This window comes from Chionomys nivalis, chromosome 3, assembly GCF_950005125.1.
Source record: "Chionomys nivalis chromosome 3, mChiNiv1.1, whole genome shotgun sequence".
Lineage (NCBI taxonomy): Eukaryota > Metazoa > Chordata > Mammalia > Rodentia > Cricetidae > Chionomys > Chionomys nivalis.
In genome coordinates, this window is record NC_080088.1 from 85,335,968 (window position 1) to 85,361,510 (window position 25,543).

General features: G+C 37.7%; 1 protein-coding gene across 4 annotated transcripts in view; it reads right to left on the minus strand.

Moving 5' to 3' along the window:
* Pan3 (poly(A) specific ribonuclease subunit PAN3) overlaps nucleotides 1–25,543 on the minus strand; it is a 103,534-nt gene that overhangs the window by 70,218 nt on the left and 7,773 nt on the right. For 2 of the 4 annotated variants that reach the window (XM_057763965.1, XM_057763964.1), the window contains exons 2-5: nucleotides 16,851–16,972; nucleotides 14,539–14,605; nucleotides 12,842–12,912; nucleotides 3,316–3,477 (exon numbers count right to left, since the gene is read on the minus strand). In XM_057763965.1, the coding sequence (XP_057619948.1) occupies nucleotides 3,316–3,477; nucleotides 12,842–12,912; nucleotides 14,539–14,605; nucleotides 16,851–16,972 (422 nt within the window). The remainder of the gene's footprint in view (nucleotides 1–3,315; nucleotides 3,478–12,841; nucleotides 12,913–14,538; nucleotides 14,606–16,850; nucleotides 16,973–25,543) is intronic. The other 2 variants (XM_057763968.1, XM_057763967.1) reach the window with 1 other exon arrangement.

Here is a 25,543-nt window from a genome sequence, read left to right on the forward strand (position 1 = left end):
GAACAGTAGAATATAAGAGCCATGTCTGAGAAGCCTGGGTATAGTGTGGGCTCCATCTCTCTATACTGATTGTTTATATTCAATGTCACTAAAGACGTGTTTCTTAAATGCTTAGCCAAAAGTATTGTAAAACACAGTATCTACTATACATTTACTGCCTATGATATGGCTATAGTTTTTAAAATGCTGTTTTTAGAAGATCTAATCTTTTTTAAAAAATGAAACAAAAAGCAAATAGTGGATCTGACTATAAAATTGTTTAGAACTTTCATGTCAAAAAAAATAAAATCATATTAAAAGGTAGCAAAATGATGTGGAATTTATTTCTATGATAGAAAAACATACATTATACAGATGTAACCATAACTCAAAAACTACTCCAAGTTCCTGGTAAATGAGAGCTCCTGAGATTAGATGAGAGTTCTTCAGTAACTCAGCACATGACTCACGATGGGAGGCATTTTCAAGATTATAAAGTTTTGAGTTGGAAAGCAACTATGTGAAGATTAAAGTAAACTATCAAAAATATGTTAAGTTTAGATGAAACGGATTCTTTTTCACACATTAATGAAAATCATTTTTGAATGTGTGTGTGTGTACACAGAGGCTAGAATACAGTGTCAGGCACGCTGGGCTAGAATCACAGATGGCTGTGAGCACCAATATGGGTTCTGGGAAGCAGCTCTGATAGTCTGGAAGGGACTCTTAAGGATCAGGACAGCTCTCACAACCTCAGAGCACCCATCTTTCCAGCACAAATGCCAACCTTCCACTAGCAGTTAGTTTTAAGTACAATGGAATAAGCCTTCCTTTACCAACCTAATGGTTTCCTCTCTACAACAAGGAAATACCTCAGAACTCTTACTGGATGAGGTGGAAAGCAGCTGCAAAGATGGAAGAGTTGAACCTGGACCCTGATGGTGTCTCATCCCACATGTCTGGTACCACTTCTCACTTAGCTAGACCCAGTGTATTTTCAGATTTCTTTTTAAAACTGAAAAACAATTGTTAACAACCCCCCCAAAAAAATCTTTTCCTACAGATCTCAAAGACAAGAAAAAGTCACTTAAAACTATATTAGCGGGCTGGAGAGATGGCTCAGTGGTTAAGAACACTGCCTGCTCTTCTGGAGGTCCTGAATTCAATTCCCAGCAATCACATGGTAGCTCACAACCATCTGTAATGAGATCTGGCGCCCTCTTCTGGCATGCAGACATACATGGAGAAAGACTGTTATACACATAATAATAAAATCTTTTAAAAAACTATATTAGCATTTATAATTAACATAGGCAAAACCTTCCAACAAAATTTAAAATATATGTGACTGCCTGGCTGGCTGTTTGGTTAGTTTTCTATGAAGTTTCAGTCAGGGAAAATATCACACTTTGCAATATTATTTTGAGTAACTTATTCTTATGCCTAAGTCAACAGAACTAGTGCTGCTGTACTAATATTACAAAGTAAAAATAGTGTAGGACCAAGTTTAGAAATAGAAATTAAACCAAGTTATTAACTTTGTAATATCTTTTTATTATTTATCTTGTTTGGTTGGTTTTTTGGTTTTGGATTGTCGAGACAGGGTTTCTCTGTAGCTTTGGACTTTCCTGGAACTCGCACTGTAGATCAGGCTGGCCTTGAACTCAAAGATCCACTTGTCTCAGAATCCCAAATGCTGGGATTAAAGGTATAGGTCACCACCACCCAGCATAGTATCTTTTTATGTACACCATATGAATTGGAGCTAAGAATATATTTTAAGAACTAACCCATCCAAAAATTGGGAGGAAAAAACAAATCTCTACCTAAACTGAAGTTATAATTAGTAGCACCATCCATATCATATAATAACTCCCAATTCTTAAGAATGAAAATATAATAATACATTGAAATATGCAAATTATTTTGTTGGTTTGTCTAAGTCTTACACTAAAGTTGGTTCTTTAAAAAATCCTCTTAATTATTCTACATATTGCTATAATAGTCAAATTATAAGAACCATATAATAGGGGCTGGAGAGATTGCTCAGTGGTTAAGAGCATTGCCTGCTCTTCCAAAGGTCCTGAGTTCAATTCCCGGCAACCACATGGTGGCTCACAACTATCTGTAATGAGATCTGGTGCCCTCTTCTGGCCCGCAGACATGTATTATTATTGTATACATAATAAATAAATATTTTAAAAAAGAACCATATAATAACATACTAATAAAGTTAGTTTCTTGACACAGCTTATATATGTAATTTTAACTTCCAATAAAAAATGTACAAAAGAAAGGTTGAAGCAGGAGAAGCATGACTTCAAGTAAATTAAAGGTCAGCTTGGGCTACAAAGAAAGACCTTCTCAAAAAAGAAAAACAAGCAAGAAGGTACAAAGAAGAAAACAAATGAAGATTTCTATGTTTCAAATTCAAAGTGATATAACCACCAACAGCAAATATCCACAATGTAACTTTTCACAGTTAAGTTTCTGAGTATCACAGCTTATTCAGCAGTTTAATTAGTGCTGAGCACATGTAGACCAACCTAAAGCATAGATTCTGCATGTGTGAGGACTTGGATTTGAGTCTGTAATACTCTAAATATTAACAAATATTAAATATTAGCAAAATGGAAAAGCTAATATAAAAACAAAGAAATGTAATTGGGCAGTTGTGGCACACACCTTTAATCCCAGGATTCAGGATGCAGAGGTGGGCGGATCTCTTGTGAGTTAGAGGTCAGCCTGGTCTACAGAGCACAGGGTTAAACAGAGAAACCCTGTCTCAGGAAAAACAAAAAGGGAAAATAGGGCTGACAAGATGGCCCAGAGGATTAAGGTACTTGATGACAAGCCTAACGACCTGAATTTGATTCCTGGTTCCATATGGTGAGCTCTACAGTTTATCCTCTGACCTACACAGGTGCCCCAAGGCACACATATGACTGGACATGAACACACATGCAGCACACATACATTAATGCAAAAAATGAGAAAGGAGGAGAGGCCTTAACCCTTCCCAAGCAGAAAAAGTAAAAGAGCCAAACAAATATCATCTGTGAGGCAAATGTAGTGACGCATGCCTTTAGCCCCAGTGCTCAAGAGGCAGAGGCCAGTCTGGTCTGCACTATGACTTCCAGGACATGACCCTGTCTCAAAACAAAGACCATCTGTAATAGATAGCTAACAGGCTACTAACCTTGCTTTAGTTTTAGAAAAATTTTTATTGACTTAAAGTACATTAGATAGGCCATCCAATCTTTTCATATCCACCAACCCATAGATACAGAAAGCAAGAATGACTTTCAAAAAATGTCTAATAGAAATTATTTTTACCTGTAAATTGTTTTCTGTGACTCTGTTCCACCAAACCATATTGATGGGTACTCCTGATTTACACCTGTCAGCAAGGCAGCCAATAGGGTTCTTTGCTTTTCGTGCCTTTGATCCCATCGGAACTAGCCTCTCCTCCAGCATGCCCAGGCGACACTTCCTTGGCTAGGAGAAAGAAGGAAAGAAACCGAGCCACTCCTAACATCCCCACACTAATCTAAACTAATCTAATGAAAATACAGGAGATGTTAGGAAGGTTGGATAAAAAACAAGTAAAATCTTTAGGAATCTTTTCTAAGTTCATAACCACCCACAATCTCCCACCCCCCACCAGACCTCTCTGGAATCCACACAAAGTACTCATGGTCTGAACAATGTTACATAAACAACCAATGTTTTAGAGAATTAAAATCTGAATTTAAAATTTTATGGCTAGAAATTAAATTATGAAGGTGAATGAATGCTTATATAACTTCCTAATGAACTTACTTATTCTCAATGCAAAATGGGAAAAAAAAATTTCAGGGGAAGAAAATAGTAAATAATTCTCAACTCTTTCCTTCAGTAACTCATCTCACTATCTTATTTCCCAGCTGAAGAAAGCAACTGATTGCTAAGGGATGATTTTTTAAAAATCATTTTAATTCTGTGTATGATAGGCTGAAGTATGGCAGTTATTCTAGAATAGGCAAAGCAAGGTACTCAAAGAACAGAAATATAGACTAAAGTTTAAAAAAGTGAACAGCACAATAATAACAAACTTCAATGGTCTTTTAAATTGAGGTAATTTGAACAAACAGCTAATAAATTGTGCAAACAAAATATCAAATTCATGTTAACATACTAATAAAGTTTAGTAAGCCATCCTCACAGCAGCAGGTAGGGCTGTGTAGTATACACACATAACATGTATGGTATGTCCATGTGTGTCCCCTTCAGGAAATAAACTTATAGATGCTTGACTGCAGTTGGGGTGTAAAATAAATCAGTAAATTTAATTAACAAAATTAAATAAGATCCACACTTAATTTTATTGCTATATACTGATATGCAATAAGAGTACTAAAAATCATTAGAGTATATCAAGGTATTTTTTAAGTCTAGTATAAAGAGAGCAGCACATTTTGCTATGCATGGTAGTGCAAAAGTCTGTAACCCCAGCGTTTGAGAAGCTGAAGTAAGAGAATCCTTAATCTTGGGCCAGCCCAAACTATACTGCAAGATACAACCTTCTCTTAAGGTGCCTTTAATCCCAGCACTTGGGAGGCAGAGGCAGGAGGATCTCTGTGAGTTCGAGACCAGCCTGGTCTACAAGAACTAGTTCCAGGACAGGCTCCAAAGCTACAGAGAAACCCTGTCTCGAAAAACAAACAAACAAACAAACAAACAAACAAACAGAAGATGGAGAGTTGGTTCAGTGGTTAAGAACGCTTGCTGCTCTTGCAAAGGACCTAGGTTCAACCTCCAGTACCCACCTGCTACCTTAATACCACCTGTAACTTTAGTCCCAAGGGATTTGACACCTTTTGACTTCTACAGTCACCAAACAAGAATATCGTGCACATACATACATGCATGTAAACCACTCATACACATAAAATTTTAAAGGACAGGGGCTGGAGAGATGGCTCAGCAATTAAGAGCACACCCTGCTCTTCCAGAGGTTCTGAGTTCAATTCCCAGAAACCACAAGGTAGCTCACAACCATCTATAATGAGATCTGACACCCTCTTCCAGCCTGCAGGCATACATGCAGACAGAACACATAAAAAATTAAAGGACATAGTAGAATCAATAATTTAAGAAAACACACAACTTCTAAATTTCAAAACCCTAATAATACCTATAGAAAAATTAATTTATCTAACATAGTTCTCCTCTCCTTAAGAGGCCTATATTAATACTGTCTTTAAGGAGAATAAAAATAATTAAACTTGAATCAAGAAAGAGACTTAATTTACCTACCTACCTAATAATCCGAACAGTGAATGAGGTTCATGAAGCTACGGTGGCACCAGCTCTATGCAGCTCAGGGCTCACACAAGTCTCCCTGCGTTTCTAAACCAGAGAGAAGGTCTCTGGACAAGAATACTCTATATGCTTTGTGGCTCATGCCACAATCACATTTTAAGTGGAGCAATTTTAAACCAAATTGTTAGCAACTTAACTCCCTAGAAAAAGTTAAGATTAAACTCATACATTTTTGTGTTCAAATGATAACTGTAAGGCTTTGATATATAGTACAAATAACAGCCTTAATTAAGCATGTACTATTTTAAAAATTTGTATTTTAAAAATTACTGGGTTATAAATTCTACCTCTTCAAAAATGCTAAAATATCAAGTCCAATTAAAATCATAATAGGGCGAGAGGAGATGGTTTAGTACTTTGCTTTCCCAAAGAATCTGGGTTCAGTTCTCAGCACCCACAACCATATATAGCTCTAGTTCCAGGGTATCTGAACCCATCTCTGGGCTCCACAAGGACCACACACGTAGTGAGACATACATGCAGGCAGAACACTCATACACATAAGCAAAAAACTTTAAAATTAAAATCATAGCTGGCCAAAACACTTCTACAAAGTTACTTCAATTCTAGTCATATACTGAAATACAAAATATATATGTATATTACTTTAAATGGTCTACAGCAATTCAGATTTGTCAAATTAATTTTCTTTTTGACTCAGTTATAAATCAATATAATTTATCATCCATGTAGTACATTAATAACGTAGAAAAATTGTAATAGATCATCTTTACTCCCAAGAGTTCTCATAAGAATTGCTTCTTGGTTTTCCAAATCTTACTTTTTCCCCTTTATTCCATACCCAGTGCCTACACCTAAGGAGGAGGAGTTCTCTGAAGTTGAGCTGGAAACGCAAAAGTTCTTCAATAAGCAACCAAGAAGCTGCATGGTCCTGCAGGACACTGAAAAGACCTAAAGTAGCAGCAGCATTTCAACTAACAGAAGCAGCTTGGTGTGGCAGCACATGCACTTAATCTCAGCACTTGGGAGGCCCTATCTTTAAGAAAAAAAAATTAAAAACAAAGTAAGAGAAACAAAATACAAATTCACAATGCAAAATGACATTCAAAAAAAAATGGCAGCAACACAAAGCATGAAGATATATCAAAAAAAGGGGGAGGGCAGTATACAGAAAAAGAAAGAAGATTCTATCTGTGAGCTAATTTCTAAATCGGCTGGGCTATTTCAAGAAAAATTTCCAATTGAACATCTGAGGAAGGACTTTGTATTAGGGACTGTTGTTGGTGCTTAGAATACATTGACATGCATGCACCCTTCCCTGGAACAGAAGTTATTCTAGGAGCTATACATATACAAAGGCAAAGTGTAACTCACTGACACAATACAGTAGTGCACACATAACTAAGATACCGTGAGAACAGAGGCCACATGGGAGGCAAGTGCTTGAGCAGACTTTTAAGGCAGAGTAAGTGTGCCAAATGAGGGGGTGGGGAAAGAGAGATGGTGTGTAGGGTAGGTGAGACTATGTTTGAAGGAGGAAGTGGAAGCCTAGAAAAAATGCACCTGTAAACCAAAACACAGATGCATAGAGTTCATGCACCACTAGGTCACTAGAAGGTTAAGCTAAAGAGACAAGGATGGAGCTTGAAAACAGTAACAAAACATTCATTGTATCATAACCTATGATAACAAATTTGCACCTTATTTGACAAAAGGAATTTAGAAAAGAGTTGACAGGAGGGGATACATTTCAGAAAGGAAGTTCTACAGCAATCTGGACAAAGTGTAGGCATGAAACTGGAAGCCAGTGACAAATGAGTGGACTCTGACAGACTCAGGTCTAGGCCAAACTTTCTCAAATTCAGCACTGCACACTGGATAGACTTTTTTAATGGGGGTGCCCCAAGTTCTACAAGATGGTTAGTACACCTGTCTGCCCCTACTAGATCCCAAAACAGCACTATCAATACAGTAACAACACAAAACTATCTTCAAGTGTTACCAAATGCCCTCTCCACATAGGATGCCACTGCCTCTAGCAAAGAACCAAGGCAGAGAACAGGGTAAACGTAATAAATTCAGAGTATAAAGGAACTGGAGGGTTAAGAATTATTGATTAGCTAAAAGAGGAAAGCTAGTCAAATGGATGATGAGGAAGAAGGAAACAAAATGTTATGTAAAATCACTATGTATATAGTTTTCTGAGTTTTCCTTCAGCAGAAGCCAAAGACCCTCTCTCTTTCCCCTTACACCTTTCTAAAATCCTAACTTAGCAAGCACTGAAATTTGCAATTATCAAAAAAAAAATGGGGAAAAAAAGTCAATTCTTATGTTGATACTGTTCCAAAATAGCCAGAGCAGTACCGCTTTACTAATTATTATGCAATGGGGGCATTTATGTCCTCTAACAACCACCTTCCTCTGCCTCTCAGCAAGTCAATACCACAGCAGAGTCCCCACTGTCCTTGTCCTGGGACAAAACACCCAGCAGTGCCTATAAATTCCTGTTCTTTTCTCTTGCTCCCTCCCTCTCTTAATATATATATATATATATATATATATATATATATATATATATATATTTAAACCTGGAGTCTCATTATTTCTTATAAAAATGACTGATTTTAATAGTTCACAAAACTTAATACTATCAAGGCCGTAAGGCAGTAATAGCTGAATAGTGTTTTTTTTTTTTCCAGCATTTACTTTTTAAGGCATCCTGAGCAAAAGTTTTCAAGGGGAAAAGATTCAAAATATATTCTAGAGTAAAAGTGTAACAAACATGGAGCTTTGGAAGCATCTTGTTACAGTTGGAGGGTAGCTCGGTGGAATCACAACTTGCCTAGCATCCCCAAGGAATGCCCTGGGTATCCATCCCTATCACCATGAGAGATATTTTTAAAAAACTTACTCTGACACAGTCACCATGAGAGATATTTTTTAAAAACTTACTCTGACACAGTCAATTAAGAGTTAGGCTAAGATTGAATTTCTACAAAGTACCAAAACTTGCCAGGCACTGCTCATCTGCAGACCACACTTGAGGGTCCAACATTCTCAAGAGTCAAAACCTAGATGAGAATCCATTAGTGACACACACAGGAACAGGAGACACCCTCAGCACTGAAAAACTGGGAAGCTTTCAGTTGTTCTGAACCTTGACTTAGAATTCAGAACCTTCAAAGCTTCTACTGAGAGTACTGCCCCACATTTTACAAAATCTTTTCTTCTAAGGATTTCACCTCTAAGAGCTGGTCTATGATTTGGAACTGAAGGACATTCTCTAATACCTATCAAGACAGGTAAGTCTTTAGACTCAGGCACTGTTGTTTGGGGTAGTTAGGGGAGGAGGAGAAGGATGCTGCTTTTTGAGACAGGGTCTGTGTAGCCTTGACTCTGAATCACTGCTTAGCTGAGGGCAACCTTGAACTTCTGCTACATGGCGGCACTTATAAGAAAAATTCACTCACTCACTCACTCACTCACTCACTCACTCACTCAATGAATTCAGTTATTAGCCTTTCTAGCCTTATAAATAAATGACCATTAAGATCTGTTCTTTTTTCAAGAACGTTTAGAATCTAGAAGGAATGACGTAAAACAGTCACATGTGTAGATAAAAACTAGCAACAGACCAGTACTTATAGCACTGAGTCTTTGGTGACTACAAAGCACTACACTAACGACAGACCAGAAAAATGACACCACTAATGTCATCACTGATGACAGACCAGAAAAAACAAGATGTTATCCCCAAAGTGTTTCCCTTACCTCAAACCACTCTGAATATCAAATTTATAAGCAAAGACTTCCATTATTCATACTGTGAAACAATAATTAAAACAGCATATGCTCAAAAAAGCAAAAAATAATGAATACATAGGAAAATTAATACACACATACACCTTCAACTGATGTTCACTGACAGTCCAAATCCACCCCGAAAGAGATAAAAGGAATCAAGAATATCAATCAGAAGACTTATCTGCCTGATTTCTACCAACCACATGTGGTAGTCCTGTAAAAAAAGACCACAGAGTGGCAAGAACCACATCAGAGCCTCAAACACTGCATTCACACCTGTGCTCCTATATCTAATTTTAATAAAAGATATTGTTTTCAAAGGATTTGGGAACCCAAGGTTTACTGCTTTTCTGGATCACACCTAGTGACTTCATGCCAGTAACCAATTTTAACTGCACCTGCTAAGGCTGCCTTGTGTACTAATCTCTAGCATAGTAATTCTCATTTTTAATAAAATTCCAAAGTCATAGGTAGCATTTTACAGGGATTTAACTTTTCCATAGATTATAAAATAAGAATTTAATTCTTCCAACATCTATCTTGCCCAAGATTACACAAATTTCTTATTACAACCTTTCAATCTATATACATTCTTAATGAGAAAATAAATGAAAAACACCAATACTTCTCAAGCATAAATAAAAGAAACATTTAAAACCCCTTCTATCATGGCTGTGATTTGCATAAAATTAAACCAAATTGCAAGAAAAAATAACTATTTGATGCCACAGTATTATCAGTTGCTACAGGTGTTTTGAAACTCTGCTACAGCTGGCTATGGTCCCTGTGGGTCTACTGTAATGATCAAAGGCATATGCTCAGACATGGAATGTTCAGAAATCTTCTCACATCTTTAATGACAATTAGATGATGGCTATGAACTGTTTATACTATTTTCATACCACATTTTAACACTTCAGTAAGCCCATAAACATAGTAAGATGGTCTGTTTATATGTGAATGACAGGAGTTTCCTGAGGCTCCTTCCTAATTGTGGGTACCTTCTACCTAGATAGTTTGAGCTTCTCCACAGTCTTCGCCATCAATCATCTTTTCCTTATATGTTCTCGTGGATCTAGCGAATCACTGCTACTTTGCAATCATCAAATACTTAAGCAAGTACTCATTAATATGTTCACATATAGTAAAAACAAATGACTGTTTGGATCAGTCCACCTGCGATTTTGGGGAAGTTACTTACCTTACAGGGTATGACATGGTAGTGAATGTCCTACCATCTGTTCTCTGACATTATTTTGAAGTATCAATAAGAAATCATGCTACCCTGCTTAAATAAGCATTGAGTTTAATTAAACAATTAAATATAACTTGTATTTATTTCCATGGAATCACATCATGAAACTAACATAAATTACAACAACAAAAAAAATAGGTACCCCTTGACTGCCCACACACTATGCATTACTCCCACTGCCAAAGAATTCCTAAAACAAAGATTTTTTTTTTAAAAAAACCTTTCTGAGCAACCATTAACATTTAAAAACACAATACATACCCACATAAAGAGCACACACATGCTACCTCAATCTACTGGATGAAGCCCACGTGTCCCTCTACCACACGTTATGTTAACTGTCAACAGCAGCAATGGGGACTCTGCAGTCAGATCCTAACACTTTCAATTTATAGATAGAGAAGTTTTTGAGAAATAAAGGACAAGACAACAACTGTTTAGGATATGCCTATCATTTCATGAATGGGAAGACTATATATAGTCTAGAATGATGGTACAAGGTCACAGGGTTGGAGATGCAGGAACTTCTAGATACACAGTAAAGCATTTCCTTGAATTATTACTCTGCTTCTACTAAACTATATTCTACTACTGGAGGCCAGACAGGGCAGCTCAAGTCTGTGATTCTAGGTCTCAGGAGGCATAAGGAGGATCATTGTATATCCAAGGCCAGTCTGGGCTATAAAGCACTGAAATAACATGCCAATAGTTCCTTTTATTGTTTTCTTCTTAAAAAAAAAAAAATGCTGTATTTTTCCTCTTAAAATCCCCACTGATTTTTTTGCTATTTTTTAAAACTATCTCTAAATGGTATACTTAAACTCTGTTTAAGATACAGCCAGTTAGTTAATGTTCACAGTAATGCTTTTAAATGTTCAATTACCATGCTAGTTCTACTTTTTACTCAGGTATCAGAAACACCAGCTAACCTTTTTAAAAACTACAATAAAGTCATTAGAAGGACCAGTAAGCTAAAAATGGAAGTCTTCTCCTTTTCTCTCAAGAGTTCTAGATAACTTGTTCCCAGGTTGTGGCCACTTTTCCACTTCCCTGCCATGAATTTTCAGTGCTACCTTCCATTACTGCCAACAAATCTGCTTGTGTCCACCTCTACCACCTATCACCAACCCATGAGAAAAGTGTATAAAGCAAAAATTCATTTCCCTCGGTGAAAGCCATTAAGAGACCTTTAAAAATCAAACCCACAACATTTTATCAGGCCTAGCTGTTAAAAGCATTTCTAATCACCTTGTTCGAATTCAATTGTTAAGAAGGAAACAATATTAAGTGCACAAAGCACTTGTGTGATAATAGGCCACATTCCGAAAATGTTTTGCTTTGGAAACACCCACTCTCTTTAAGTTTTGTAAGTAACTTAGTGAGGTATGACTGATGGACACAGTGTTATACATATTTCACACATGCGATTCATTAAACCTGGAAACAAGCTTAGTCATGAAGTCATCCCCACCACAGCCATCATGAACCTCACACTACACTCCCATCTGTTCAGATACCTCCTCTTCAGTTCATTTTTTCTAAAGTTGGTATAACTTGGGGCCTTTCTCCCATTACTTAGAAAACAAGAATGCTTCAACTTCACATCCACCCAGAATGCACAGTTCTTATAACCTTGGCTACTGCTGGTCTTAACCAAATGACCAGATTCTCTTAGTGACTTCACATCAGCATGGTTCTCACTAAGACCCAAAGGCACCAAACTATCCATTTCAGTCTGTCATACAATCTGTCCTTATACAATTCTATAATGGTCTATAGCCTCAATTCTAAATTATATCAAATTAAATCAGATTTTTAACATGAACATATTCTAAGGGTTAAACATGGTGGCACATACTTATAATTGGGAAACTGAGGCAGGAGTGTTATGAATTCAAAGCCAGCTTCAGTGACTTAGTAAAACTGTGTTGTCACTGCCCCCAGAAGAAAAAAAAAAAAAATAAGAAGCCCACACAGTTTTAATTACAAGTTAGTTTTAAATAGTTGGGTCAATTATGAAGTTATAAATCTTAGGATAGAACAAGTTAGAGATCTTCAAGTCAAAAAATAAAGCTAAAATATGGTGAAAATGCCTACACTGGGTCATATTAACAGCAACAGAATATATTTAGAAAAAGAACAAAAAGCAAGAAGGATTTCATCCTATTGCATCCTACTGCATAAAAATTTTCATCCCATGCATACAGATCAAATAAAATTCCACATATAAGAAACAAGGTATCAGGCATGGTGTAGCTAGCTTGCCTACAATGCCAGCACTGAGGAGGCAGGAGAACCATCTCAAATACAAGGCCAGCCTGGGTTATTTAAGATCCCAGCTCAAAAAGCCAAAAGTAATGAGAGAAAGCAAAGCGATGAGGAAAAACTTAAGTAAAGGCAAGAAAAGCACTCAAAATAAAAGGTCTTATTCCCACTTAAATTGCATTTAATTTCACTGGAATTTCAATTTTCACCTACCTTCCTTCTCTGGGAGATGTTGAGGGCACCGAAGTCATTAAACAAGGATGAAGCAGGTGAAGTCAAAGGATCTGGAAAGCAAGTCACACAGGTTTCCAACAACTCAGGGAACGAGCAAGGCTAAGACATGTCAACCTGGCAGAGCCATAACAGCATCAAGTTCAGTGCTCACGCACCTGCACGTTCAATGTACCAGATACAAATTGGTAACTACTTCATTCAGCCTATACTGCTGTCTAACCAGTCAAGTAGGTATCTCTATGTAAAAATGCATGGGCTTGATTAAAACAAGAAGAAACATAAAATATAATAGGTAAGTTGTTAAGGAGGGAAGTCTAGTTGTAGTAAACACTTGTGCTAAGAACAAGTACTGGGAATAAAGAGTCAGGGCCAGAGAGATCCAGGTTCAGATTAGATTAAACATTAAGGTCTTTAAACCTTCCACTTTACAGACTAATCCACAGTTCTAAGTTTATCAGGAGACCTCTGACATTCTTGTTAAAGTATTTATTTGAATGATGGAAATACTAAATGTTTCAAATATAAACAGAATCCAAAGGTTTTACAGATCCAAAGTGTCATTACTCTTTAAACATTACTACTCTGAATTGTTTTCCACTTTACACACCACAAGACACAAGTCATGGAACTTTAGTACTTCATCTTCACTTCCGGACATCAATAAATCTTGTATTTTTAAATCTTATTATGTGTGAGATCATAAAAGCCTGTATTAAATGCCCTCCCTTAAAAGAGCTCTCATATTCCTTAAAATACAGTACACAAATTTTTGCTTAATTTCTCTGCCTTCTTCTAGCTGGGACTTTGTAGTAGAAGGTCACTGGAGTTAAAATGATTCAATAAAAAATAACTAACAACGCAAAAGAAAAATGCTAATAAATAGAAAAACAAGATGTTTTTATATAATACATAAAGTTAAGGCATTCAAAAGGGCATGATTTATCATGTATTACTTGTCACCTTGTATAGCATTTAAACAATACAAGAATACTAAAATATATAATACTTCAAAGTAGTTTCTAACATTAAATCTAACATTTAAATGTTACTTTTTCCTTCAGCACAAGCCTGAAATTCCTAAATAGTAATGGGAATTGTATATAATAAAATATTACAGAATAGTCAAATTGCAAAATGTATTCATTATTAGTAGTTAACATTTTATATTTGATCTGATGTATTAGCATGCACGTTTATGCACTTTACCTTGCAACACTTCCTAAAATAAAATACAGGAAAAATCTGAAACTATTAAATAACAAGTTATTTAAATGCTCATGAATTTTAAAATAATTCCATTCCTAAGATATATCCAAAACAAATGATTCACAAACACAAGACAATACAAATTTTAAATTATTCACACATATAGTCCACTAAAGCCCCACTTCTTATTTAAAAAGTTTGTAAGCTACAAAAATAAGCAACAATTCACATAATAAAGAAGTATCATGAATAGAATATTTAATGTAATCTTAATTATTCTATTTATTAATAAAAAGTATGTGACTCAAAATCTTCTTTAATTTTATTTTCTAATTAGTACCTGTTCATAGTTTCTAAAAATTTCTACAATGATCATATTGCTTTTAGAATTACACACACAGGCGCACGCGCATACACAGGGAGGCAGACAGGCACACACACACATATGCACACACAGGATCAGCTCTTACCATGGCCTGCATATGGCTTGGCACTGTCATTTAGAAGGCTTGGGGAGCTGCTACTACTAGTCATTCTCTGGAAAATAAATAAGCACATGTGGCCATTGAGAAATACAAAATTAAAAGTATCCAACAGTAAAACTGACTGGTACAGCCTGCATCTTCCCCTTCCTTCTTAATGATGCAGAAACTGAGGAAGAAGTTGGATATCTTTCACAAACTAACCTTCGGTCCCACACAGGTTACTACTTAAATCACAACTCCTTGCATACAGACTCCTAGGAAGCACATCAATGCTTTCTTAATAGTCAGGTGTTTTAAAGACAGGCCTGTTTTGAACTATAATTCTTTAACTTACTAGCATAGGCAAGACAACTGAATTTCCTGATCCGTAAGATATAAATTCCAATACCCATCCAAGAAGGTGGACGCTGGGCTGGAGAGATGGCTCAGAGGTTAAGAGCACTGACTGCTCCTCCAGAGGTCCTGAGTTCAATTCCCAGCAACCACATGGTGGCTCACAGCCATCTAGAATGAGATCTGGTGCCCTCTTCTGGCATGTTGTATACATAGTAAATAAATAAATCTAAAAAAAACTTAAAAAAAAAAAAAGGTGGACGCTGTATAAAGTCAGTACATGCTCTAACATCTCTCAATTTGTATTATTCTTCACACACCTTCAAAAGCTGGTACAATTAAGCTATTTCCTGTTTGCGAAACATATCCTCTGCTTTTCTTCCACCCAACTGTCTCTATGTCTATCCTAGAAGGACTTTGAAACCAGCAAGTCCGAGATATGAAACTAATTCAGTCTCTGAAAAAGTAATCTAAGTTAGACTTTCTCAGCGCTAGCTTAAATCCTATAATCCCAAACTTTAGTCACTTGGCTTTTTATTCAATTTCTGCATTATTAAAAAGGGAATCTGGACAAGTTCTTAAGACAATTTTAGTATAAAATTATATATATGTATATAAACATATATATGAATGAGACAGGCATGTAATACACATGGTGTAACCCTAGAACTAATGGGGCATTGTGAGGTAATCAGGAGTGTAAGGCCATCCATCCTTGGCTACATAGCAAATTTTTGGCCAGCCAGACCCACATGAGATCCTGCCTCAAAAGAACTATACATAAATTGTTCACTTAAAAAAAAAAAAAAAAAAGAATTCAGGAATGGGTACAAAGTTCTTGCTCAGCCAAGAATAAAGACTTAAAATTTAACCTCCACCACACACATAAAAAGCTTAATGTAGTCCCAGCATTGTGGGATCAAGACAGGTGGATTCTGGATGCTCTGGCTGGCCAACCTAACCAAAACAACGAGCTTCTAGTCCAGTGAGAGATCTTGTCTCAATGCAGTAAGGCAAACAACTGACATCCAGCTGTGCTCTCCACACAATCCTGCAAGGGTACACTTACCTGTGCCACATACATACAATAAACATACATAAGGAAGGGAGAACTGACTCATGTTCATGACTGTGCACACTTACTTAAACGCTTAAATTCAAATAACCCATTAGGAAGATAGCAACACTGAAATTAACTGAGTTAAAATCGTTAAAAAAAGAACTGGCTTCTTAAGTCAGTCCAGCACTGAGTGGAAACCAAACAGTGTTTTAGCATCGTATTACAATCATGGGGATCAGCAGGGCAGCAGAGAAGCAAGGAACAGCATGGCACCACTTTCACTATTATGGCAGTTTCCCAAAGAACATTAGTAATATTTTCAAGCTCATTCTAAACTCTGCAAAATTCTTCCATATCTATCTACAAAATGTCCTCAGCATTGCACACAGTTATGACAAAGAGAAAAATCAGCTACAAAGAGCACAATGTGTTTAAAAATGTAAAGGCAATGTTAACAATACATCACTCAAGTACCATTGGCTTCATATTTAACAGCTTAAATGTAAATTCAGAAATGTACTGTAGAATCTTCCTGATAGAAAGCAAGCTCAGAAAACTGCTAACAGTACTGCCAGCTGTCTGAGAAAGTTAACAAGATAACAAGATGTTTGATGAGTAAAGATGAGTGACTTTGTCAAAACTGATAGCATATGCACATATTTATCTAGTTAAATGTTTTTAAATTATACTACCAGCATTACCAACCTTAATACATGCAATCCATGTGGAAGAATATCTACCCTCTGCACACTCCATTACCATCTCTTTCCAAACCCTACCTTGAAAGCACTCACTGGCTCCAACCCTACTTGTAACTTCCTGCATTTCACCCATCTCTCATCTCTTCAAGTCTCCCCTCCCACCCAAACAATTTAAGAAAGGAAGTCTCAGTCCACCAGAATACCTGCATCAAGGGATACTTTGTTTCTACAGGGCTTCCAAATCCATTGACTCCAATAAAGCTGGTGCTGAAATAGGAATCTGTGAGACTTGAGTCAGTTAAAGCACCTCCGTCTATTCCGGGAACTGAAAGAGAATGAAAAGGGAAGTATTTATAATTATTTAAAAGGGCAAAACACCGTTTCTTTTTTTGTTTCTAAATAAGTTTGAAAGTCCCATAATCTGTCACTAGTTTTTGTGTTTGTTTACCAGGCCATAACCCAAGATAAAATTAAGGTTTATGTCTCTAAAACACTATTTTAAAATGTTTATGTTGGCTACCCAGTCTTTTTTTTTTTTTTTTCTTTATTTGGGTTGGGGGCAGGGGATATTTTAAGGTAAGATTTCTTGTGTAGCCCTGGTTACTACCTCTGTAGACCAGGCTAGCTTGGAACTCAGAGACCTCCTGTCTCTGAGATTAAAGATGTACGCCAACACTATTGGACTAGAAATGGTATTTTTATACTAATCATCTAATAGACAATACACACAACATAAAAAAAATCTCATTTGTATTTCTAGCTTCCTAGTCAAGTTTCCTTCCTTTAATTTATGAAAAGACTGGAGACTCCTAATCACAATCTCTGAAGTAATGTAAACAAGTTTTTCCAATCTGTTTCTCCTTCACAACCAATCTGAAACAGCCAGTCTTAGACTATATTAGAATTCAGAGAGAAACTGTAAAAGCCACAAGAGGCTGTAGTACTGGAATACTAGGAGCTCAGTGCTGACTTAAGGTAGAGGTAGAGAAAACAGTCAAACTAGCAATGCCACAAGTACTGGACAGGGTGTTTTAAAACCCTATCCTCAAGATTTGGTATACAAAATTTTCTGCATGCCTTATGCTTTACACCAGGAACCAGAGCTGATTCAAGCAGCCACTGAGAAATTTATCATATCCCCCCCTCCCCCCCGCTAAAAAAGCAAACTAAAAAACTCACAATTGTCAGGGATACAGCTCAGTAGTAGAGTACCTGCCTAGCATGTAGGAAGCCCTGAACTCTATCCCCGCTCTGTGCAAACCAAGCATGAGAGTGTATGCCTGTAATCTCAGAACTTCACGAGGGAGGAAGAAATATGAGAATCAGAATTCAAAGTCTTCCTCTGCTACACAGTTAAGTTTGACACCAACCTAGGACACATAACACGCTGCCAGGAATGAATGAATAAATAAGTGAACGAATGAATGACGAACAAGCAAACAAACAGTGTCATGATGTGGGATTCCTCTCTGTATGCTGTGAATGCCATTGGTTAATAAAGAAGCTGCTTGGGCATATGACAGGGCAGAATTTTTAAAATTTCAAATTTGGCTCAGTGGTTAAGAGCACTTGTTGCTCTTGCAGAGGACCCAGTCAGTTCCCAGCACATACATGGTGACTCACAACCATCTATAAATCCAGCTCTAAGGGATCCCGTAGCCCCTTCTGAACTTCTGTTTTTCATACATTACTTCATCTCAGATATTTTTGTTAGAGCTGCAAAAGAACTAGAACAGAATTGGTACTCAGAAACAAGGTGAACAAGGTGTCAATAATATCAACAAAGGCTAAAAATGTGGAAGCAGCTTCAGTATAGGGTTAGCCATAAAAGGTGATTCTGGTAAGGGGTCAATGGAGATCCACAAGCAGAACTTGAATCTTCTCACAGATACTTAAGAGGTAGTGATCAGAATGTTAAGAAAATATGAACAGAAGGCGGCTGGCAAAATGTCTTATCAGGTTAAGAACACTAGCAGAGGATTCAATTTCGGTTCTCAGCACCCATGTCAGGCAGCTCACAACCCGCAGTAACTCCAGCTTCAGGGGAACCCAATGCCCTCTTCTGGCCTCCACAATACCCACACACTGACACATGACTAAAAATAATAATCTTAAAAGGAAATATAAATAGTAGAGACTATTCTGCTGAGTTCTTAAGATGAAAATGTGAAACAAGGTACAGGAATAGAGAGACAAGAACATCCTTATAAAGTGACAAAAGATGGACTACACCTGTGGTCCAGCACCCAGAACCGGAACAGGAAGCTTACTGCAAGTTCCAGGCCAATCTGTACTACATAATAAGGCTGTCTCAAAAAATAAATAACATGACAAAAACCTGATTTAACTATGTCTGTGTCCTAATGTTTTCTGAACTCAAGTTGAAGCAAAGAACTGCAGTGTTTGATGAATGTTGAAGATGCTAGATGGTTTATCTTAACTGCTCACAGGAAAACATTTAAAACAATCTTAAGATGAAACATAAAATTATAAAGAGAAGAATTTAGAAAAGAAAAATTCTGTATCTGACAGATAATGAGAGAATATCAAGCAACCTTCAGTGCACCTTGAGGACATTCTGGTTATCTCCCAGTCTGCCACCCCTGTCACCTGCGGGAAGTCATGACCTTGCTAACAGCTCTCTCAGGGAACCAGAGATAACCAGGACTTCAGCTTTCCTTGCCAAGGGCCACCTCAAGTCTAAGCCTCACTGCATTCTTATGCTGTGTTCCTTGGCTATTACTCCATCATGGCTAGAGTGAACCCAATTCAGCTACCACTGGGAAAGGGACAACAGTAAACTGGGCAGCATCTTATAGTGCTAATTACAGAAGTATTGGGTGCAGCAGTTTAATAGAGGCATGGGTGATGACCTACATTTCAAAGGGCATTTGTAAAACCTTGGGAACCAGTCAGAAAACTGGACCAGAAGAGAGTCTTCCATAAGAGTGGCCTACAGCACTGCATGTTAAAGTGTGACAGCAGAATCACCTTCAAGAAACCAGAACTGTACAGCCAGTAGCACGGAATATTGGCCTGAGGACAGAGAGGTAGCAAATAGTCAATGATGCAATATAGACTGCTCCCAGGAAAATTTGGGGAACAGGTATCTCAGCAGCCTAGGGGATTCAAACCCCTTTTACTAAGTCCTGAGGATAGAACATGAGGATGAAGATGATTCGTCAGCCTCTGTGGCTGTGTTGTGCTCGGTGCTACCCCTAGTCCTTTTCTACAAAGAAAATGTCTATCCTTTCCCATTCTACCAGTGGAGCTAGAGGTCAGTTTCGAGAGAAGTTTGCCTGAAGATGAGTAACACCCTCAGTTCATCTGCATCAGATATGTTAAGATTCTTTGTGTGGTTTGTTTGTTTTTTGAGATAGGATCTCTCTGTGAAGCCCCAGCCGTCCTGGAAGTAGCTCTGTTGACCAGTCTGACCCTGAACTTAAGATCACCTGCTTCGGCCTCCCCAGTGCTGGGATTAAAGGTGCATGGCCATCACCACCACCAAGCTATGTTACGATTCTTGACTTCAAGTCTTGGTTCTGGAATGTAGTCATTTTTAGAATTACTGGGACAGAATAAATGTGGTTTCCATGTTAAAAGAACAGGGACTTTTGGGAGTCTAGGAACAGAATGCTATGATCTGAGATGTGTTCACCCAAATTCATACATTGAAACAATGCTACAGTACTAAGAGGTGATATTTTTAGATGATTAAGCATTATGAGTGGGATTCACATCTGTATAAAGTATTAGGGAACTGTCTGCCTTTTCTGTTTATGTGAAAGCACAAGGGAAAAAAAAGAGCTCATGGCCAATATCAAACATACTCTTGCCTGGATCTTGAAATCTCCAGTCTCCACAAGTATGAGACCCAGGTTGGTAGTAGAATAATACTAAGTACTAGTCCATCATGCCCTGGATCCTGGGTTAGGACTGACAGAGAGAAGAGACTGGAGTTAAAAAGCTTGTCCTAGCCGGGCGGTGGTGGCGCACGCCTTTAATCCCAGCACTCGGGAGGCAGAGGCAGGTGGATCTCTGGGAGTTCGAGGCCAGCCTGGTCTACAAGAGCTAGTTCCAGGACAGGCTCCAAAGCTACAGAGAAACCCTGTCTCGAAAAACCAAAAAAAAAAAAAAAAAAAAAAAAAAAGCTTGCCCTATATTCCTGTTGTGATACACCTGGCCTTTCTAGTCATGAGCTAAACATCATGGCAAAAGAAAGCATACAAAAGAAAACATACAAAACCAAGCATGTTGAAGAATGTAAATGCACAAGACACTTTACAGAAAGCGTCCAGCAAAGCATGCCATGTAGCTTTCATTTGCAAATACTTCACAGATTATGACACTAAGTAGGACTCATCCTAAGAGAAAAGACCTGAATTTCTTAATCTGACATTATGAAGTCCTCAATAATCAAACAGTTATACCTTGGAAAACATCTGGTCTCAGCTCTGCCACTCACCAGCCACAGTCTTGGGCAAATACTCATAATGGAGATGACAAAGTAATATACCACAGACCTCAACTGCATTGTGAATAACAATGAAATACTATCTGTAAAGTTTTTAGAAACCTGATGGCTGCACAACTGCAGTTTACACAAAATAACTGAATTATGAACTTACAGTTGAGAAATTTAATAGTCTTTAAATGAGTGAATGTTTTTTAATCAGTATAAAGAGGGTTAACTGAATAAATTGGCTTAAAGACAAAAGAGTGTTTATACAGGGAAAAAAACTTAATACACCAGTATTTCTGCTGAATGCTGGAGTACTACTCAGTTTCTCCAAGATAAGAATCACATCACAAAATAAGAGCATTCACACTACTTTAATGGTTAGTTCTGTTAGCCTGACAGACTCTAGAATTGCCTGGGAGATGGGTCCCTAGGAATGCTGATGGGAGGAATGTCATGACTGTATCAAGGTGGAAGGGATCATCTTTTTTTAACTCTGTGTGTGTGTGTGTGCGTGTGTGTGCGTGTGTGTATACACACATGCACATCATGAGTAGGTGCAAGTACCTGCAGAGGACAGAAAAGGTTGGATGGCCTGAGTTTATGAACTGCCAGAAATGAATCCTCTATACGAGCAAGATACTCTTTTTGTTGTTTTTTAAAACCAAGTTTCTCTGTATGTATTCCTGGATGTCCTCAAGCTCACAGAGATCCATCTGCCTCCCAAGTACTGGGATTACAGGTGTGTGAACCACTGTCCAGTGAGCAAAACACTCTTAACCCTGGAGAGGAGCTATCTCTTCAGCCCCACTTCAATTGTGGGCAGGACCATCCCATTCTCAAGGGAATCCAGTGCAGTCTGAGTGAGCAGAGCCGAACCAAGCATGCTTCTTCCCTCTCTGCTTCTTGACTGTATACAGTTACCACACGGTAATACAGTTGTCTTCCCCATCATCAAGATGGATGTAACCAGGAACTGGGCATCAAACAAACCCTTTCTCCACTAAGCTGTCTTTGCCAAGTATTTTAATATAACCAATAGGAAGGAAACTAAAACAATAGCCTTTAAAAAAAAAAAAAAAACTTTGCAACTGTGGTGCAAGCCTTTAGTCCCAGCACTCAGGTGGCAGGGGTGGGCTGATGAGTTCAAGGCCAGCATGATCCACAGAGTGAGTTCCAGGACAGCCAGAACTACACAGAGAAACCCTGTCTCAAAAACCAAAAACATTTTTACACTAATCATAAAATTTTCAGCTGGGCATGGTTGGTGGTGTATGCCTTTAATCCTATTACTTTGGAGGCACAGACAGGTGGATCTCTATGAGTTCTAGACCAGTCCAGTATAAACAGCAAGTTCTAAGATAAGTGAGCTCCTGCCTCAAAAAAATAAAACTTCAACTTTTTCTTGTAATCAAACAATATACCTATTATATTCTTTTGGTTAACTTTTTTCTCTATTTATTTTGGTATTGGGGATTAAATCCAGAGCCTTGCACATCTTAAACTCACACCATCATTTGAATTAATCCCCTGGATAGCTAATTTCAGTTGCCAACTGGGAGACAGGCCTCTGAGCACTCTGTGAGTAACAACCTTGACTGGGTTAACAAGGTTGGAAAACCTGCCCACAAATGGTGGCACCATTCCCTCCACAGGCATTCTGGACTACATAAAAAAGGAGAAACCTGGCTGGTTAGGCATTCATCACTCTTTGCTTCTTAACTGTGGCTGCAAAGTGGTTTAGTGACCACTTCAAGGTCCTGTTCCCTTGACTTCCCACCATGATGATTCAGATATGCTAGAAAAGAATTGAAACCCCTTCTTTTGCCACTTCTTAGTTTTAGGACTTTGAATAAATAATTCAGTTAAGATTCTTTTTTTTCTTCTAAAAAGGAAGCAATACTATCTCACAGGATCACCATAATCTAAGATTTTAAATACTATTTGTAGTCAGGCAATAGTGGCACATGCCTTTAATCCCAGGACTAGGGAGGCAGAAGCAGGCAGATCTCTGAGTTCGAGGCCAGTCTGGTCTGCAAGAGCTAGTTCCAGGACAGGCTCCAAAGCTACAGAGAAACCCTGTCTCAAAAAAAAAAAAAAAAAAAAAAAAAAAAATGAAAATTTAAAGGTCCTAAGCCTAGACATACATTTTAGTGTCAGAAAAATTTTTTAGCATGAACAAAGCCCTAAATTCTATCACCCAGCAAAAGGAAAACAAAAGCAAAACACACACACTGTTAAATAGCCATCATTAAAAAATTAATACAAGCATAAAGTGAATGTTATGCAGCTATGAAGAAATGGGTAGACTTCTATGTAAATGTGAACAAAATATAAGCTAAATGATTAAGATTCAAAAACAAAGTACATTAGGCTTTGTGTGTAGTCTCATGTCAAAGTGTATAAAGGTGCCAGTATGCACTTGAAGGAGGGGCAATATAACAAATAATAGAGATATACGATGTCTTTAAATGGATGTAAAATAATCTAGAAAAAAATGACTATCTTCTGGAAAGAGGGATTAGAAAAGTTGGCAGAGAGGAAAACTATTTCTCTCTCTTGTACTCTATCTTACTTAAATTTTTAGGGTTAGAGCTGTAGATCTTTTATTAAAGGGCTTGCCAAGAATACAGAAAGTCCTGAATTCAAGTCCCAACAGCACATAACCAGGATAATCTCAGCACTTAGAAAGTGAAGCCAATCAAGACAGGCAGTGGTGGGCACACACCTTTAATTCCAGCACTCAGGAGACAGAGGCAGGTGGATCTGTGAGTTTGAGGCCACTAAGTTTTAGAAAAGACTCCCAAGCTACAGAGAAACCCTGTCTCGGGAAAACAAAAACAAAAAACAAAAACACCACAATCTCGGATTTCTCAACCCAATACTAACTCCTAAAACCAAAAGGAAACACAACACTAGATGTGTATTCATCTGTTAAGGTGACAGCTCCCCTTCTCCTAGAACTCAGACTTTAGCTCACTGAACTACTCTATAAGCAAGACACAGGGGCTGAGAAAATGGCTCAGCCAGTAAATCACCTGCCTCACGAGCATAAAAACATGAGTGCAGGTCCCCAGGACCCACATAAAGACCCAAATGAAGCTACTTGCAGCTGTAATCCTAGCACCAAGGAGAGGAAACAGGGGTCCAGGTTCACTTAAGAGACCCTATCTCAAAAACAAGGTAGCCGGGGGTAGTGGTGTATGTCTTCAATCACAGAACTCAGGAAACAGAGGCAAACCTAGTCTACTGGGCAAATTCCAAGACAAAACTATGAAGTGAAATCCTGTCTCAAAAAACCAAAAAAAAAGGAGAGAGAGAGAACAATGAGGAAGACAGAAGGGGTATAGAAGTAGGGTGTGTGTGCATGTATACACAATCTCTAGACCAATGGGGAGAGCTATAGTATGCACAAACACAAATAAATGAATGTTAAAAGAAATGAAATATAGATGTAACATGAAGGTTAACACTAGTCAATCCTGATGGCACACTTCAATGATCCCAGCCCTCAGGAGACTGAGGCACAATGAAGAACAGTCTGAGTTCCAGTTAGAGTCTCTATATCAAAAAAACTTAAATTAAGTACCCTCTAGAATAAAGCCATCATGAAAATCTAGCTACTTAAAAATATAATCCCATCAATAATCAATTCAAAACTGGGGCGGTGGTGGCACATGCCTTCCTTTAATCCCAGCACTCATAGAGGGTAGAGGTAGGTGGAGCTCTGTGAGTTCGAGGCCAGGCTGGTCTACAAAGTAAATTCCAGTAATCTCAGGTCTATACAGAGAAACCCTGTCTCAAAAACAAACAAAAAAAAAAACAACAAAAATAACCAATTCCTCTGAATACAAACCATATCTAAGTCTTAAAAAAATCAACTCTAATAGAAATATGACTTTAAACTACTTCATAATAACAACCTTGAATGTCAGACCATAGTCATTACCCTACTATCAGGTCAGCAGAACTTGGAGAGTTTTCCTATACTACAGGGAAAAAAGAAGAAAAGAAAAAGAAAAGAAAAAGAAAGGAAAGGAAAGGAAAGGAAAGGAAAGGAAAGGAAAGGAAAGGAAAGGAAAGGAAAGAAAAGAAAAGAAAAGAAAAGAAAAGAAAAGAAAAGAAAAGAAAAGAAAAGAAAAGAGCTGCTTCTCTGACAAGGGTAAAACATCATGGCAACTTATTATCCTAAAGCCTTCCTGGCTCACCCTTGCAATGCCTGCAAAGTAATGATAAGACTTTTCCCCAACACTAACTTCCTAAGTTACTTTAACCCTATCTGGAACAGTAACAAAATATTCCGCTAATGTGAAATACTAAAGCAAGAGTCAAAAACTCAAATGCCACATATAAGTCAGTGGTTAGGTAGGAAGTGGGGCAAAATATAAAGTCTTGCCCCATGAAGGAGTCTAAATTCTATACTGTTCTGCATTGCAC